The sequence below is a fragment of the Ailuropoda melanoleuca genome, chromosome 7 (assembly GCF_002007445.2).
Source record: "Ailuropoda melanoleuca isolate Jingjing chromosome 7, ASM200744v2, whole genome shotgun sequence".
Lineage (NCBI taxonomy): Eukaryota > Metazoa > Chordata > Mammalia > Carnivora > Ursidae > Ailuropoda > Ailuropoda melanoleuca.
Genome location: NC_048224.1, coordinates 34,272,958 through 34,293,073, shown reverse-complemented (window position 1 = coordinate 34,293,073; position 20,116 = coordinate 34,272,958). Strand labels below are relative to the sequence as shown.

Here is a 20,116-nt window from a genome sequence, read left to right as displayed (position 1 = left end):
TGTGTTATACTTAAAAAAAAAATCTTTTCTGACTTCTGGGAATTTATCCAGAGGAACAAATACAACTGAAGAAAAAACATAGATGCTAGATTTTCAGAACCATCTTTGAACAGCTAAAACCTAAAAGCCACTACATGCCCACACTAGAGAAGGGCACAGCCACTCCGTGGAACACTGGGTAGCCATTTGAAAGGAGAGGGATTAAGCCCTTACAGCAGCATGACAACATATTTAGGATCAGGATTTAATGTAAATGAAAAAAGGAAGACACAGTGATATGACATATGGTTGCAACTTTGTATACATAACAACTATAATTATATATATAACTATACATATATAACTATATGTATATAACTATATATATATGTATATGCACATGTTCATTCCCATGTAGAACTAGAAATAATGTATACAAAATAAAAATAGAACTGGCACAAGGTAGAATATTTTCAGTATTTTTATATTGCCTTTCCAGTAAAACAGCAAAAAAAGCACTGTATAGTGCCATTAGGTAGAAAGTCAGTTTTCTGTATTTTCAATAAAAGCTACCACAATGAGTACTTCTAGTGCCCAGATCTTGGTTTCTAAATACCAATTTCCATTAAAAGGAACCAGGATTCCTTTAAGACATTAGTGATTACAGAGCTGAGACAGGGCAAGCCCAAGATGAGCCTGGAAAATCTGGGTTGTGTCAGTAAACAGGGAAGTACTCAAAGGCTCATAGAGATAGGTCCAAAGGAGACAGAAGACAGTGTGGATGTGCTTTTATTGGGCAAATTGGAGACAATTGGGGCATAAAGATAATGATAGAAAAAAAATCCATACTTCAATATCCAATGAATAAATAAATAAGTGGGAGAGAAGGTAAAGTTCTTCCTTACAGTAGAACACCAACTAATAAATGTAGAAGGAATGATGGTATTAGAAAATCACCATTAGGCAAAATCCACAGTAGTACTGGTTTCAGAGAAGAATCATGAATAGATGCTAAAGCCAGTGGGTGAAAGGTTGATGAGAAACAGGGTCTTTACATCGTCTCAAAATATCTCCCCATAAGATACTTTTTAATTACAAAGGGAGAAATAGCCAATTTATAGTGGAGTGACCAGGAAGATCCACCTTAACCAAATGATTGAAGTTAACATTACCAATAATGGACAAGCAGATATTATGTGCCTCCTGATATGAGGCACTGAGAAGAACACAACATGATTTCTGTGGTATCTCTACCAATAATGCATAACTTAATCTAATCATGAGGAAACTTAAACCCAAATTGAAGGACTTTCTATAAAATAAATGGCCTGACTCTTAAAACAAATGTCAAGGTTGTAAGTGACAAAGACTGAGGACTTGTTCTAAATTAAAGGATATTAAAGACGCATGGAACTAAATGCAATGTGTGATCCTAGATTGCAGTCTTGACCAGAATTATTTTTCATAAAGGACATTAGTGGGACAACTGTAAAAATTTAAATAGTCTATAGAATACACACACACACACAGAGTCAGAAACAGAGACAGACAAATATAGAGCAACAGAGAGAGCGAGAGGGAGAGAAAATAATAAAGCAAATGTGACAAATGCTGACATTTTGGGAATTTGAGTGTGTGAGGTATATAAGAATTCTTTGTACCATTCTTCCAACTTTTCTGTAAGTTCTAAAATTTCAAAATAAAGTTAAATAAATAATATCTACCAGTGTCATTAGTTTTTTCTTAATTGTGATATAACATAAAATGTTCCATTTTAATAATTTTAAAGTAAAAAATTCAATGGCATTTGTACATTCAGAAAGCTATGCAATCATCACCACTATATAATCCAGAACATTTTTATTATCCCAAAAGGAAACCTCATACCCACTAAGCAGTAGCCCCTTCCTCCCACACCTCCCCCCAGCCCCTGAAAACCACTAAATCTGTTTCCTGTCTCCATGGATTTGCCTATTCTGGATATTTTTCTATACGGGTATTCATACAATATATAGCCTTTTGTGTTTAGCATAATGTTTTCAAGGTTCATCCATATTGTAGCATTATCAGTACCTAACTCCTTTTTATGGCTGGATAATGTTCCACTGTATGGGCATACCATACATTTTGTTTCTCCATTCATCAGTCAATGGATATTGGATTGTTTCCACCTTTTGGTTATTGTGACTATTGCTTTGATGAACATTTGTGTAGAAATTTGTATCCCAATGTCTGTTTTTAATTATTTTGGGTATATATCTAGGAGAGGAATTGCTGGGTCATATGGTAATTCTATGCTTGAGCATGTACCAAGAAACTGCCAAATTATTTTCTATAGGGTCTGCATCATTTTACATTTTCATCACTAACATATAAGGGTTCCAATTTCTGCACATTCTCATCCATGCTTGCTATTGGCTGTCTGATTATAGTCGTCCTAGTGGATATGAAGTCATATCTCATTGTGGTTTTGATTTGCATCTCTCTAACAATATTTAATAACACTGAGCATCTTTTCATGTCTTTCATGGCCATTTATAAAATATCTTCTTTAGAGAAATGTCTATTCAAGTGTATCGCTCATTTTTAAATTGGGTTGTCTTTTTGTTGTTGAGTATTAAGAGTTCTTGAAATATTCTGGATACTAGACCCTTATCAGGTATATGATTTGCAAGTATTTCCTCCAATTATGTGGGGTGTCTTTGCTTACTTTTTAAAATAGTATCCCTTGGGGGCGCCTGGGTGGCACAGCGGTTAAGAGTCTGCCTTCGGCTCAGGGCGTGATCCCAGCGTTACGGGATCGAGCCCCACATCAGGCTCTTCTGCTATGAGCCTGCTTCTTCCTCTCCCACTCCCCCTGCTTGTGTTCCCTCTCTTGCTGGCTGTCTCTATCTCTGTCAAATAAATAAATAAAATCTTTTAAAAAAAATAGTATCCCTTGAAGCCAAGTTTTTAATTTTGATGAAGCCCAATTTACCTATTTTTCCTCTGTTGCTTGTGTTTTGGTGTTATATCCAAGAAAACATTGCCAGATTCAAGGTCATGAACATTTACCACTATGTTTTCTTATAAGGGATTTATAGTTTTAGCTTTTACATTGAGTCTTTGCTTCATTTTGAGTTAAATTTTGCATATGATGTGAGGTAAAGGTCCAATTTCCTTCTCTCTCTCTCTCTTTTTTTTTTTTTTGCATGTAGATATCAAGTTGTGCAAGCATCATTTATTGAAAATGATAAGGAAATGGTAAATTTCCTCATTGAATAGTCTTGGCAATTTTGCTGAAAAACAGTTGACAATAGATACCTGCTTTTATTTTTATACTTTTAATCCTATTCCATGGATTTCTCTTTCTATCCATGTGTCAGTACCATGTTGTTTTGATTACCATAACTCTGTAGTAAGTTTTGAAATTAGGAAGTGGTAGTTCTTCAGCTTTATTCTTTTTCAAGATTGTTTTTGGCAAAATGGAGTTCCTTGCAAAACTCCATATGAATTTTTGAATCACCATTTCCGCAAAAAAAAAAAAAAAAAAGGCCATTGGGATTTTGATAAGGACTGCATTGAATCAATCTCTCAACCACTTTGGGTAGTATTATCATCCTAACAATATTAACTCTTCCAGGGGTACCTGGCTGGCTCAGTCGGTACAGCATGTGACTCTTGATCCTAGGGTTGTGAGTTCAAGCCCCACGTTGGGCATAGAGCCTACTTGAAAAAAAAATTAACTCTTCCAACCCATGAACATAAATGTCTTCCCATTTACTTATATCTTCTTTTCATTTCTTTCAATGGTATTTTGTAGTTTTTAATGTAAACACCTTGCACCACCTTGGTTAAATTTATTTCCCAGGATTTTATTCTTTTTGATGCTATTGTGAATGGGATTGTTTTCTTCATTTCCTTTTTGGATTAGAAATAAAACTGATTTTTATGTGTTAGATAGGAATAAAACTTAAGATAGAAATAAAACTGATTTTTATGTGTTGATCTTATATCCCACAAACAATAGTTAATTTGTTTAAATCTAATTGTGTAGGTGTGAATTCATTATGATTTTCTATATATAAGATTGTGTCATCTGGGAAGAGAAATAATTTTACTTCTTTCTTTCTAATCTGGGTGCTTTGTTCCTTTTTTTTTTTTTTTTTCCTTACTGGATGGCCCTGGCTGGAACGTTCAGTATAATGTTGAATAGAAATGGCAAGAATAAGCCTGCTTCTCTTCTAAACTATCTTAGGGGGAAAACTGAGTCTTTCACCCCTGTGTATGATATTAGCTATGAGGTTTTCATAAATACTCCTTATCAGGTTGGGTAAGTTTCCCCACTGCTACCACAGTGATTTTTCCCCCTAAAATGTGCAAATCATCAAGCACTCTCTTGCTTAAAATTCTTCAGTAAGTCCCCATTTTCTTTAGCATAAAATCAAGTCTTTGAGCATGGCACACAAGACCCTCAAGAGCTGATTTCTGTTTAGTTCTCCAATTTCATGTCCCCACACCTGTCCTCTGGGACAGATTCACAGACATGTCATTTCTTTATGCATGTTGTTCCCTCTGCTTGGAGCAGAGACACTACCTCCCTTTCTCAAAAGGTTTCTTTACCTCACCACATCCCATCGCCCTGCCCTTCCCACCTTCAAGTAGTCTGCATGCTGCTCCTGAGTGAATTCCATTAGAGTGTCTGGCACACTATATTACAATCATCTGATCACCCCCTTGCCTTCTTAAACACTGTGAGACTTTGTAAGGCAAAGACTGGATCTCTCATTTTTGTATCCTTAGCTAACATAGGACTTGGTAAATGTCTTTGGAATAAATGAAGACTCCTTTCTGTTTTATTAATACTTAAGAGTGTGTTTTTTTTTTTTTCAAGATTTTATTTATTTAGTTGACAGAGACAGCCAGCGAGAGAGGGAACACAAGCAGGGGGAGTGGGAGAGGAAGAAGCAGGCTCATAGCAGAGGAGCCTGATGTGGGGCTTGATCCCATAACGCTGGGATCATGCCCTGAGCCGAACGCAGACACTTAACGACTGCGCCACCCAGGTGCCCCAAGAATGTGTCTTTTAAGTCCTAGTAGAGGAAGATCTGGGTAAGGATAAAGTCACACATTCAGTTGAAGACTCAGGAAGTTACATGTTGGGACTTTATCAGCTCAGCACCTCCAAACCCCAATGTGACAGTCATATGCAGATTAATTTTGCTTTCACAGTCACCTAAAGCATACACTTACTTCCATCACAGAATAAAAGTCTATTAATCTTGGTGTTTTCCTTTCGTTTCAGGTTGTCAGGAAGCTCAAAATATTAATGCCTTATTATGCTCAAATTTCAAGTAGTCCTAGAATCTAACATATTTGTTTCTTCTTGCTTATCCTTTGGTCTTCCTTTTTTTTTTTTTTTAGAGTTTACTTATTTATAATCTCTACACCCAACATAGGGCTCAAACTCATGATCCCAAGATCAGGAGTTGCATGCTTCACCGACTGAGCCCGTTAGACACCCTTGCTTTTCTATTTTTAATTATCTTATTGTATACATGCCTTTTTGGAAAAAAGGAGAGCATGAATATGTAAACATACAAATACACCATATATATTGCATTATTTCTTGTTAGTGTGGAAGTGCACAGATGATAAAGGTAACAATTAGTAGGACAGAGTTACAGCCGCTGAGATGGAGTCTGCCCGTAGTTACCTAAACCACACAGCCATTGTTAGGTTGGGATCTCTAAACTGAAACCAGAAATTGGGTGGATTTCTTTCATCAGGGAGCGAAAAAAATAAATATTTTGTTGGCACAGAGAAGAATTTTTGGACCTTCAAACTCTTCTCCAACTGACTCCTTCTTATCACTGCAGAAATTTTATGTTACATAGCATTGAGAAGAAAAGGTAAATATTTCAGATATTCAGTGAAGTAGAGAAGCAGAGCCTGGATGAACTTGACCATCCAGTGAAGGCCCCTATCTTTAAATGCAGAGGTGACATGCACCACTCTGAGTGTAGAGCTCCATGATTTCTTTTTCCTGTTCCCCAGATCTAATTGGTCACCAGGCCTGTTAGATTTCACCTTGGAATATTCCTCTTCCCCTTCCTCCTCACTCCCAGGTCTCCCTCTTCCTGTCCTAGGCTTCTGACAGCTCTTGGTTCAGGTCTGAATGCACAGGCAAGACTCCTGTATCCTCTCCAGGGTCACAGTCAACTCACCACAGTCACTTTGCTGCATCTCCACATACTCTTCGCTTAGGACATGCTGAACTAGTGGTGTTCTTTCATGTTGCTGTCTGATCGCTCCTACTCCTCAGAGTAGAATCTTTCCCCCTCCCACCATCTCCTCTTTCATCACCTGGCTAATTCCTGCTCATCCTTCAAGTCTCAGCTCAAGGTAGCTTCTCCTAATGACTCCAGTACCTCCTCATGGGCTCCCAAAGCACCCTGTTCTCATCCTAATCCTCCCTGCTGTCTCCCTCATTAGGCTGTGAGCTCCTTCAGATCAGGGAGTGAATATTTACCACTGGTTCCAACATTATAGATCTGGCTGACCAGAGGAGGTCTCAGGAAACGCTTGTTGAATTAAAGTGAACACACCCAGCACAATGCTGTAGATGTGCTTAGCAAATGCATCTGAAATGGGCCTCACTTGTTACATTTTCCACAAAATGTGAGACATGGATCTTACCAACTCCCAGTAGTCTATGCTTTTTTTTTTTTTTTACCTAATCCGTCTAAATTTATTAAATCCCTCCCACTCCTTCCCCTGATCTTTCCCTCATCTAATTAAAAAAAAATCCTTAATCCATTTGGATTTGACTTAGATTTGTTTTCAAACCAAAAGCCAATCGTCCTAAACATCGTTTATTAAATGAACTCTTTCTTTCCTTATTCATTTGAGGTATATCCTTAGCTTTTATTAAGTTCTTATAAAAATATAATTTGTTTTGGGAACTCTCTCTTCTACTCCATTAAATCTATTATCATATGGGTTTAGTTACTATCATCTTATTATACTTACCTATTTGCTTTTTAATGTGACTGTGTTTTTTCATAGTAAGAAACTATACAGGAATATTTTAAACATACAGATAAACAAAGAAAAAATTAAATCACCCATAATCCCATAATGCAGAGATAACCATAATTATCATTTTGATGTAAAAAGGGTGGCTTTCTTAGCTGACTTCCACTTCACCATCTTGCCAGATTAACTGACATTCTGCACTCCCCTGTAGAAGGGACTGGTTGATGTCATAGCGGGCTGAATGTTCCCAGGGAGCACGTGTACTCTGTTCTCAGCATCAGTGGATTATACTTAGCAAGAGTCAGGTGTGCTTATTTCAACATATTATGCCAGGTGCAGTGTTTATTCTAATGGTATGATTATTTATACTATACACATTGATAAAAACACTGAGTATGAAAAGAGTAATTGCAAAAAAAACTAAGTTGAATGCTTTGGAAAGACTGTAAAGATACTAAAAATATTACTCTCAAATTATGTGTGAGAATTTTAAACAATGGAAAGAAATAATAAAAATCTGGGAGTCCGTACACAGATGGCTTCATAAGCATGTCTAAACTCCTGACCCACTTTTAAAAACCAATATTTGACTTATCACGTTTTTAGGCGGTTACATTATTGGTGTGGTTAAAGCAGAAAAAGACAACAGACAACTTCAGAGGAGTCAGTCCTAAAGAAGAACTATACCTATGTCAAAGATTAGCCAATGAATATTTACCTGTATTTAAAAACTTTTTTCATTAATAACGATTCTTCCCATGAACCAAAATTTTCAATTAACCGATTTACTACTAGTGCTTACAGAATTGCATCTACTGTACCTTCAGTCATTTAAAAATGTATAAAAATACTGATTTACATAAATGAGATCAGGCTGTCAATACTGCTTTATCCCTTTTTCATTGACTATAGACATTATACCAAGTCATTAAATATAGCTCATTTTTAATACCTGACCAGTCACTCTTATTAAAGTTCTAGTCAATGCTTCCTTTCATTAGACATGTAAGACTATGTACCTTTCTTGATTTCCTCTTTGCAGGACTGACAGAAAACTAGCAGTTCAGTCTTATGCTCATCCTTGGGTTTCTTATACAGCTAATTTTTTTTTCTCAATTTTCATTTGCCTTTTATTTTTAATTTTAATTTTGTTGTTTTATTTTGTAAGCTGTGAGAATCCTTCCTGGCAGATGGACAGATCAAACCCAAATCCCTAATATCCTATCTCCAAGTGCAAATTTATACGATGAGTACGAATGACTTAAAGCCCTTTTGTTTTGCCTTGAAGGCAATTCCTTAAGTCGCCTCTCTAGACTGACATACCTGTCCAAGGAGCTTATAACTATCTAGAAAGCTTTAAGACTTCTATTGAAATTGCTGATAAGTCCATGAAATGGTCTAATAGCTTAGTTTTGCATTTTCTGAAAACCCAAATTTAATTGAGGTGCATCTTCTAAAGTTATTTTTCTCAGAATTTCAACAGTTAATGTGTAATATCAAATTAAAGGCACAAGGCACTTCTTGCTTTCACTGCTACTTGACACAACTAAAAAAATAATGTGAAGAGGCATTGATTAGTTACTTTCGCAGTACTAGACCTAAGGCCAAAGATTCTCATAGGACACTGGCTTCTTTCTGAACCTTTCAACACCTGTAAGAGCTTTGAGCTATACAGCTATTTGAAGCTCAAATTTCAATCCTAACTTACATATTAACCTAGAGCGCACAAATAATATTCTTCCTGAAAGAAATCCTACAGATTTTTCTTTATTTTCTAAAATTTGAAATTGAATACAGAGTATACTTTCCACAGCCAAACAGAGAAAAAAAAATTCTGGGTACCTTTTAGGTGATCTGAAGCTTTTCACAGGCTCTTTAATCACTAGGTGGGCTATAGAACAAGAAATTGTGTAAATTTGCATCAGAACCACCAAAAAAAAAAAGAATTAACAGTCTAGACTTATTAATATTCTTCAGTACATTAAGTACCTCCAGTGTCTGAGGATGCCTCACAAATGTTCTATAACAACTTTGGGCAAGATGGTATAGGCAAACATCTGGGACTATGATCTGGGCATTATTCACATCTACTAATGAAAAGCAGTCTGTACAGCAACCTCTCAAACAAAGTCCAAAATTATGAAACAAATTAGGAGAGGTTTATTGGTATTACAAAAGGTCTTCCACTTATGAACATCCCCTTCCTTAGTCCTCAGTATCATTTAAAAATATAATTCATTTCAAACAAGCTTGATTTTTCCAAGTTTAATGGGGCACAGCCACTGCATAAATGAGGGCATGCCACAGTTTCACAAAGCCACTAACTAAGCCCATATCTAGGCTTCAAGTTATGTGCAGGGCACTGTACCCGGCAAAAGTGTTTTCCATCGTAAACCTTACCCAACAGGTTTTTTCTACTCTACCTAATGACTTAATTCAGTTGCAACCTTAGCATTCACAGGGCAACTCAGACTCAAGCCTGGTCAGGCAGTGGATGAACTTTGTACTTCTTTAGTTTGTAGCCCTTTTATATTTTGTACTTCAAGGACCCTAGGATATGCTGAGAGGCACTAGAAAGGAAGAGCTGGGAAATTCTAGGGAACCCTTGCAGCATAATGATCTAATCTAAAGCCAAGCTGCTGCCCAGGATCACTCTCTATTGAGTAGAATATGCCACCCCAAAATATGACTATAGGATTTCAAAACATGCCACCCCCAAAATGCCATTTTGTCATATTGATCATTTTGAACTGTAGGTACTTGAAAAATAGCAAATGCAGGAAGAGGCCTTCTCTGAACTCTCCTTATCTGCCTGAAGACAGATCCTCCAAAAGGAACTCAATTGTCATCAACTCCCTCCTTGGGAGGGTTCATCAACCAGGGAGAACTGATTTATCACAAGAGACAAGAACACACACCCAGGCAAACTTGCTCACAAACTTACTTCTCCTTTATGCTTCTAAGGGCTCACTCATCTTTCTTAAAAATCATCTCCTCTCCCCTAACAGACCTACCTCATCCCTCTCCCCTTTCCTGGTAAAATGGTACTTAAGCTTGAATTCTAGGCCACCTGGGGGGGTTACTCAATTTTCCCTGGGTATCTCCCATGTATACATGAGGTATACATATTAATAAATTCCTGCATGCTTCTCTCTCATTAATCTGTCTTCTGTTACGGGGTCTCAACTAAGAACTCAGAAGGGTAGGGGGAAAATTATTTTCCTCCCTTCCACTACTATTAATCACCACCCTGGGCATGAGAAAGTGTTCCAACACAGTAGACAATGACATTCTTTCCTATAAAATTTTATTTATTACATAAAAAATTCTATACATTTGTTAGACTAAAATACAGTTTTCATTATAATTCTGGCAACTGAGTCAGTACACAGAGAAAACTTAGCATTGGATCAGCACTTTTTTTCTAGTTCATATTTCTGCACAAGAAAAACATTTCAAAGCTCCATTTCATATAGGCTCATTGTGCTCTGAAGCCAGATGGAATTCCATCCAATTCAGAGCTCTTGGAAGTTAATTTCCCAGCAAGATTTGATAACTCCAGAAAGTTAATTGCTTAATATACATATTTTTAAAGTCCTCTGAGAGCATAATGCTCTGTCTGTAAAGTCTGCAGTGTCAATAATGACAGTCACAAATAGTAGGGCTACAACCGTGTCTGTGGGGCATGTTCAAGCACCTACATGTTTGTTTCCCCACCTGAATGAATACAGTGTAGTGACACTGGGATAAGGAAAAGCTCAAAATAACACTCAGGTAAAGGATCCCAAACTACAGAATTCATGGAAGGCTGGAACTGTGATCCTACAGTTCATAATGGACAGACAGGACGTGATACAAAAATTCACTTTGACACTATGAAATAGGATGCAAATGGCGAAAGAAAATGACAAAGACAAAAAAAGGCATCAGGTTGAGAAATATGCGGCACCACAACATATTTCTCATGCTGGATCACACAGCAGTGAGCAATCGAGACACACTGATGCGTGTTTTCTATTCATATCACCCCATACGCTGGGCTGGGCCCCACACTGGATATAAGGCGCAGAGCCTGAGAGATCAATAGCAGGTCCCTATTGCACTGAATCACCTTAAAGCTCGGCTACCTATTGTAGGAGCTCTATTCTAAACTCCTCAAGTTCAGATGGGCTGTGCCAGCAAGTACTTAAAGTTGGACCTTTGGTCTTCAGAAGATATGCTTTTGTCTTTGGTTGTTTTACCAGAGCCCCTGTCATTTTGTTAGGTGCCCTCCACACTTTTTTCCCCTACTTTTTTGTTTGTTAGTTGTAATGTTTTTCCTCCTATAATCAAATCAGCTACAACCCACTGAACTTACCTCATTGGGTACAAGACCTGTTTGAAGTGCATTCAGTGGTCAAGAATATTCTGAGACAGTACCATTGAGACTTCTTTTCGTTATGGAGCTCCCAGTACCCTTTTATAGGAAGGAAGAAGTCAGGAAACCTCAGCAACACAACATAACCTTGTAGCACTAAGGCAACACAGAAGTAAGGTAACTCTCCCCATGCTAAGTCTCCGAAAGTCAAAACTAGCACAAAAACAAGAGGAACCAAAAAGAACTTCTGAGCACAGACTACTGGAACCCAGAGGATGGGGAAAATTTACTTAAGAGTCTCTGTCTGAAATCATCAGCCCCCAACTCTGTCCTATTATTGTCTCATCCCTGTGAGGCATCTAACACAATTTATGAATCCTGGCCTGATGATCAACACGGTAAATAGAGAGAGCGCTCACATTTTCTAGTGGCAGGTAGAATGGTCTGTGGGATGCTGGCTGGAGCTCCTCTCAGTTCCGTGTCCATTCATTCAAGTCTTCTTTTCAGTCCTTACTTTTACTCACACAGAATGATTTAACACAAATTCCTGAAAAAATAACTAACTCAAACTACATTCCAACCAGACGGGGTGGGTGGATCAGATTCAGATGTGAAGATCAGAACATTCTAAGTCATACACGTCTACAAGAAAAGGAATATCAAATGCAGATACTTACACTGGACTTAGGCCCTTTTTCACCAGTTATGGGAATTTCCACCCACAGTCTCTCCATTTGCTACTGTTGAAGGTTCATTAAAGCTCTTCTGGAGGTGTGGGGTGGGGGAGGGAGCTGACTTTCCTCCTGTCTTCTCCAGCCAGTTAGGAGATTCCCACTGCTTTCTTCAGCTTGAACATGTAGGTAACGGTTTGATGTCTGACTACAAATCATGACTCACTGGAATCAAATCTTAAAAGAACTTCAAACTTCTTTAAGGATTTCTGCCTGCTCTTTTAAGGGCCCTGAGGGCCCTCCATGTCGATACAGCACCCTTACCTAATAGTAAGGTTGAGATGTTAAGAAATCCACATGCTTCCCTAAAGAAGCTGGGGTAGATGTGGGGGAGTGGAGGCACAGTCTCATTGGCAGAGTAGTCAAAGACTGCTCTGCTGTAGTGGGTGACTAGAAAACACTCAAAACAACAAAATACCTCCCTGAGTTAAGTAGGGAGAAAAATACCTTTTGAATTCCCTTCCTCCCACCCCAGCATCTTCTCCTCCAATTTTCTACTAAAATGCTGTCAACTGTGAACTATACTGAGTTTACTAATTTCTCATCATCTTCAACTGTTCTTGGTCACGATGACTGATATACTTTTAGACAATGATCTACTGATAACATTTGTCATATCTGAGCAACAATAAAAAAGAATCAAGTGTTTTGGTAGATGGATAATTGTAAGGATTCCTTCCTTATTCACTTCTTGGATTTTCTTATCCACTGCAAATAACTGGGTAGCTTGCCAAAATCCTTCCCCGACACACTCCATCACACCTCCAAGAAATGAAATCTTACTGTCTTGAGGATTCAGTGTTGACCATTTTCTTACTCTTTCAGATTAGTGTGGTTTCTATTTCCAAAGCTGGTAGTAAATCAAAGTCTTCAGGTTATACAAATGATCCCAAGTTAGAAATTGGTAAATACCATATTATAAGTATTTGTAGTGAAGGCCTAATCACTACCTTATCTCAAAACATGTTATCAAACCAACTTTAGAGCACCGTTTGATTGTGTGCATTAGGCCCTGAGGGGATGGTGGGGTGGAGGCTGGCAGATGGAGGGTCCTAAAATTCTATTACCATTTTAAATGTTCATAAATGTTCTATGTGCATTTGAGAGAAAGATAGTCCATTGCTTTCAGAAGCTTCTCAAAGGGGCGCATAGTCCTCTCAAAAGATTAAGAACCTGCTTATGAATATCAAATATTAAATTCAGGTCTTAGCAAATAAAAGTGAAAAATTTCTGAAACATTTGGGAATTACAATGTTTTCATATTCAGCTAGATCTTGACTAGACCTTGAGTAACCTAAAAGCTTTATTATTCTGAATGCCCTGGCCTGGAATATTTATTTATTCCTCAGGAAATCATTTTAGTTGTAAAACTGGGTATCAAAATGGAATAAAATTGCCTAATATTTTGGTTCCTAATAATTTCATATCTTTGCTACAAATTTACTAATGAATTACTTAGAAAATAACAAACTTAAGTCCTGTCCATGTAATTTACAAAAGTGATCATTGTTCATGCAATACTGAAACTGAAGCATCATTTGTCTTTTTTTTACACAGATAAAAATCACGAAGATGGGAAGGAAGAAAAGGTACTGTAGTATTTCTATAGAAAGGTTTCCCACAGAAATTCTCAAATTTAAAAACTTTGAAGTTTTCTGTAAGAAAGACAGTTTAAAAGATTTGAATCTTGGATTAAAATTTTCCTCTTAAGGGCGCCTGGGTGGCATAGCGGTTAAGTGTCTGCCTTCGGCTCAGGGCGTGATCCCGGTGTTATGGGATCGAGCCCCACATCAGGCTCTTCCGCTATGAGACTAATTCTTCCTCTCCCACTCCCCTGCTGTGTTCCCTCTCTCACTGGTTGTCTCTATCTCTGTCGAATGAATAAATAAATAAAATCTTTAAAAAAAATTTTCCTCTTAAAATGTGGAGAACAAGAATTTGGCTCATATTTACGAAATCTGAATGGGGAGAGTGTGCTATTTTAAATTGACAAGTGTATACAACAAAGTTAGTTTTTTGTTTTGTTTTTGAAGTTTGTTACAACCTTTAGATTTTTCTCTTGGCACATTCAAGGGTCCTGCTTTCAAAATTTAAGCTCTGTGCCACTAATCAAAGATGAGCTAATTCCAAAAGTAGCCCTGTATCTGAACAGTGCCTACTTTTCAAAAGGGCTAATATGCATCCTTAGTACACAAAGATACATGAATATGCATTTAAAGCAAAAGGCAGTCTATGCTGTGAATTTATAATACGCAAATCTCTGCTTTATGTGTATTTACTTACGAACCTGCAATTTTCCAATATATATTCACAGGCCACGTCTTAACAACTCTAGGCAAGCCCTTAGAGAGCACTCCTATCTGTCAGATGGAATATATGAAAAGAAAACAGAAATTAACTGTGGCAGGTGCATTGATAAGCCTCCAGACCCTCAGGGTTTGTTTGTTTGTTTGTTTTTTAAGTGGCAATAAAAAAGTAGTAGAGAACTTATTGAAAGGTGAAAGCTTAAAGACTTTTCTGAAGGTAACTTCTCACAGGCTATGTTAAGGCTACTGGAAACTCCAGAAATTCAAATGAGGTTACTGACCAAAGATAAAATAAAATGCTTAGGTCACCATAATTGGCAGCTCTGGTTTTGGAACTGACCCCATAGTCCTATTTTGCAGATGGGGTGGGTTGGGGGGCAGGGATCTCCTGAAATGGCCTTTATTAGCTAGTACTGGTGCATGGTGGAAAAGGTTGAAGCTTCGCGGGCACTGATAGGGCCTGATACTTGGTGCCCGCAGTTCTGGTGGGAGAAGCATTACTCTGGTGTAGAGCAGCAGCTCAGGACTAGGATAAAGGAAGAGATCATCTCTTTAACTACCTCCTACTGGGATGAAATCCTGAAACTGCCCTGGAAAGACAAGGGCCCTTGGCAGACTCCAAGGTCAATGGTATTGGAAATCAGTGGCTTAATGTTCTTTGCTGAAAAAAGAAAATATAAGAGTAAGGGAACATCTCTACAAAGAAAAAACTTATTTTCAGCATAATTTTAAAAGAGACTCAGTGAGTGCCTCCTCCCCAACGATTATGGAAAAAGTTTGGGGACCAATGCACAGTTAAGCTTCTTAAATTGCAGTAACGTGGGACTTAACCATGCTATAGGATAGGATAGAAGCTCTAATCCTAAACATTAAGCATTGCATTAAATGGTTTAAAGGAACAACCTGCTTTGAGCGCTGCTCATCCATGCCAGGATTATATAATCTCAATGCCCTCGCTAAATTCCTAATGTTTACCTAACGTACTGGTTAAGTCTCCCACAGAAGATAGGTCTCTTGGATTTATACTGAAACACAACCTTTTCCCTTCCATGTTCTATTACAGCAGCACTCACTCTTGAGGCAGGAGCCTGCAAAGTCTAAGTCATGTACCGGAGGCTCAGTCGTTAAACGGCTGCCTTTAGCTCTGGTCCTGATCCCAGGGTCCTGGGATCGAGCCCTGCATCAGGCTCCCTGCTCAGCGGGAAGCCTGCTTCTCCCTCTCCCACTCTCCCTGCTGGTGTCTCTCTCTCTCACTGTGTCTCTCGGTGTCCAATAAATAAATAAAATCTTAAAAAAACAAATCATGTACCAGAGCCTTTTCCTGATGGCAGAACCCACAGTGATGACACTCTGGTCACCCAATCACCATTTCCAATAGAGGACCTTGACCATAACTCTGGAGGTGTCAGCACTGAACACAGTTTTGAAGATCCACCACAGAAAAAGACAAAAACCACAACACAGAGGCAATGGCTTATAAAATTACTCAGGTCACCACATACCACAGGAAATTTTTGTTCTTCATCTATTCCTCTCACTTGGGCCAAAGATGGAGGCAGTGAGCGAATAGCAGTAAGGCAGCCCAGAGCTAGCTGAAGAATGACTTGCAATGAATGAAAGAGGCAGCAGGAATATCAAACATAACCTCAAACACTGAGATATTGCTAAAAAGCCTCTGTGAGGCTTTATAAAATGTATCAAGGAATGAAGCTCGTATGAGAGTGATATTCTATATATTAAATATCTCTGTGTGTGTGCCTGTGTAACATACATATGCAGAGATGCATATATCTGCTTACATGGCACACAAATTTACTTAGGGGACACAGCTTGGCAATTAATTTGGAACTCAAATGACATGGTTACACACAGATCATCATTTCTAAACACAACGTTAGTAAAACAAAATTTATTTGTAAAACAGGACCTGTTATATAAAATGGCACACAATCAAGTTATACAAAAATACAAAATTTCTTTCTGATTACAGTTCTAGTTGCAAATGATAATTAGAAAGCATTCCTGTGGCTTCCAAATAGCTGAGATTGTGAGCAAATGGAACAGGGGAGCAGCAAGAGTCCGTGATGCTGGGATGTCCAAGTGAGTAGAACCTAATTTCCAAATTCAAGACTCCCATCAGGTCACTTTGGAGGGACATCTCCTAAAATAGCTAGCTCCTAGAATGTCTTCTGTTCTGATACTCATCTTCCAAACTTTTCCAATCCTAAATTTAGTTCCCAATGTTTCTTAATGTCCAAAATCTGTGTGGCTAGGAAACAGAAGGTGTTCTGGATTTTCTTACATGATTTGCTCTCTCATCTATTTGGACAGTTGTTAGTTACATAGTTATATTTGTTCCATTTCAAATGATACAAAAAGAGTACAATGATACTGTCTGGCGATGTTAGATGTTAACTTCTGGAGAATTATTGTTTCAAAACAGCTATTTTCACAATGTTGGTTTCCCAGGTCTTGCCAAGATATGAGCTCTTAACTGTGTGTGTTTTTGTTTTTGTTTTTAAATCCAGACTCTTATTGCAAATATTCTGAAAAATCAGAAATATTACATGAGCTTTGAAAAGAAACCAAGGCATTTAGCAAATTTTAGCTTAGCTAGAGTAAAGAACACGGATACTAAAAAAAAAAAAAAAGAAAGAAAGAAAGAAAAAAAAACAATTTACCTTTTGCAGCAATTTAAAGGTCTAACCCTTTGAAAGCAAGCACATGAGCAAACCGCTGCTTATTAAGCCCTAGTGACATTAATTGTATGCATTTCCATAATAACGGTCTAATTCACTGTCTAATTCTGGTAAGAGGCAATGCTTTCTTTCAAAAGATTCTTCTTCCACGGAATGATAAAATGCTGAGGCTTTTTTTTTTTTGTACAGAGCCTGTATTTAGTGCAATAAGTTTAAAAAATTTGCTCTGAAATATTTACTTTACATTAACAAAAATAGCTTTTTTTAAAAAAATCGTAACAAAAAGGAGTTATCGCATAAACAGATCATGAATTATTCTTAGCAAATTACACTTTTTTTTTCTTAAAGCATTCACCATTACAATAAGCAGAACAATGGAATATTAGCCATTCATATCTGGTAAGCTTCAGGAATAAAAAAGAAAAACAACGAGAAACAAACAAACAAACAAAACCCCAAACCCATTCCCAAACGAAAAGAAGAATATTCAACACTCGAGGATCAAAACATAACCAATTCTTCAGTTAAACACTGTAGAATTCTGGATATGTAATGAATTGCCGAGGAGAGGAGCACCGGCCAGAATGTTTTCAGATTTTACAGCAAGCATTTGAATAAAATGGCCACGTAGCCTGAAGCCACTGGAGCTCCTTAGAAGCAGAAGCCCAAGCACTGGAATTTACAATGCTTTGTGTTCCACGTTTCTCTCCCTTTTTCATTCCTCCCAGCATTACTTAATCTGCAAATCAATACACAGAAACTTAAAGGCTAAAGTTGCTGGGCGCCCCAGCTTCCCTTCAAATCAGGCACACAAATGTGTGGAGGATGCTACTAAGTAAAAAATGAAAGAAAGACAAACTATGAGAACAAAGTTTGCATAAGAAAGATTATCTACCCTTTTCTTTTTAACCTACTCTCTTATAGAAGCTTAGGGTAAACTACAAATACCTGAGGAGTTGGTTACTTTTTAATGTTGGCTGACAAATGCATGAGCTATTATGAAAATTCCCATATTGAGTCCACTAGTATGTTTCTAAAAGTAAAATGACATGGCTTCTTTGATTGGGGAAAACTGATTGGAGTATCTCCTTATTTATCTGAAAGCATATGCCTAGTCTCCTCTGGCTAGGACTTATGCATCAGTAAAATGAGACCTTGATTTTTATGCACACATCAGGGAAATCACCCCTGAATAAACTTTAGACAGAGAATTCGGTACAATCATTTTACCTAATTTAAATAACTAAAGTTAAAATCTCCTCTAAGTTATTAAAAATGTTAATCAGATATGAATCTTAACATTTCCATTAAGACAATTACAATTGAAAACATTAAATGACGGCAGTTGCCTTGTAAAAGCCACCCGTATGAAAGAAGTACATGTTTGACAAAAATAAGCATAAAAAAGGTATTAAATCCCTGTTCCTTTTCTCTGATTTTGGCTGATTATGTGTGTGTGTGTATATACATATATATATATATGTATATGTATATACACACATACATATACATATATACACACACCCACACACACAAATACATAGTTATGTGTATATATTGTTTTGGAATGTCAATGGGTTCCGTAACGGTCGGCTAGGTTCAAGCAGAACTTGCTCCCGAAGCCTAGAAAACAAAGTCATACAGAGTAGAATCTTAGACAATTACCATTAAAAGGAGATCATGAATGATGTTACAAATACACAGATGGTCACAAGCAGCAACAAAGCAAAATGGACTGAGAGCCCTTCTCCCGCACCTATATTCCAGGGGCTGCAATTCCTATGAATGTTGAAAGTCACACTTCCTTCTGGGTAATCTTTGAGGTATGCAGAGAATACGTCTCTGGCCTATGCTGCTACGGTGTCCAGGTTTTTTCTCCCTTTCCTCTATAAATTCTTTCCCGTATGCGGAAGGCCAGAATGTGTCTTTCTTAAACTTCTACATCACATTTGATCAATGTTTCTAAAATCATTTAAAGATGTACAGAAGGACCTCACAAACCTTCAAAGTTTCCTTAACTAGGGAGGTTCTCTCAAAAAAAAAAAAAAAGAAAAAGAAAAGAAAAGAAAAGTCGTAAAGGAAAACTGGAAGTCCTTATATTTAGTTCAATGATCCCCTGTCAAAAGGGAAATTTAAAACCTCATTTTTCCTGAACATTATCCTATAGGCTAAAAGTAAACCTAAATTAAAATATCCTATTAAGAAAGAAGATAGACCAGTGAACTTAAACAGCAGATTGTATATATGGCAAAATAGGTATGACACTTTTATAGAACTTTCATCTAAGGGAATAACATGTGAATTAAAACAAGCAAATACAAATAAGCAATCCTAAATTCTACCAATCCCTAATTATTGAGGGACACATCCAAGATGGTGGTCAACTCTTATTATGCTAATGCAAAAGAGAGGTAAGAATTAGCGGGACTGATTACGCTTAAAATATTTAAGTACCCTGTGAGCAACATCACAACTTCTCTCCTTGGAAGTTTTTAAACCATATAAAACATCGTTCTTAGGGACCAAATGTTATAACGTCCAAAGCACCAGAAGAACAATGCACATAAAAGATATATTTTGGGACAGAGTGGAGAGTTTTGCCATTAATCTGCAAGCAATGAACTAATGAACAACATAAAATAAAAGCAAAAAATGAATGAAGATTTTAAAGCAGTGTTTGAGTTAAGTGGCATTAATTTAAACCTGAAAGTAATATTAAGAAAAAAAAAAATCTTTCGAAATTCTTGTCTTCTGGTAAGATGCCACATAACTTGGGCAATTCTCCTAGTACTGTTACCTATGAATTAGAGTTTAGGTAAGAGAAAGCATACTTGCATTCTGGTCTACCACAATTTATCTTTCACTAAAGGATAATGCAGAAATAAGCCAATTCATGGTTCAAACTAGTCTAGACCTCCACAAATTTCTCCCTTTTGAAAAATGATTATTACTGACAAATGATTTAATAGAAATGTCAACCCCTGGAAAGACAGAAAGTGGTGGGGAAGATAGTTTATATTTTAAGAT

The 20,116-nt window shown here is 37.3% G+C and overlaps 1 protein-coding gene across 1 annotated transcript in view; it reads right to left on the bottom strand.

Moving 5' to 3' along the window:
• Positions 1-16,284: 16,284 nt before the first annotated feature.
• The window catches only part of SLC44A1 (solute carrier family 44 member 1), a 139,490-nt gene continuing 135,658 nt past the window's right edge, over positions 16,285-20,116 (bottom strand). The window contains exon 16 of the mRNA XM_034664219.1: positions 16,285-18,712. Within this exon, the coding sequence (XP_034520110.1) occupies positions 18,689-18,712 (24 nt within the window). The 3' untranslated portion in view covers positions 16,285-18,688. The remainder of the gene's footprint in view (positions 18,713-20,116) is intronic.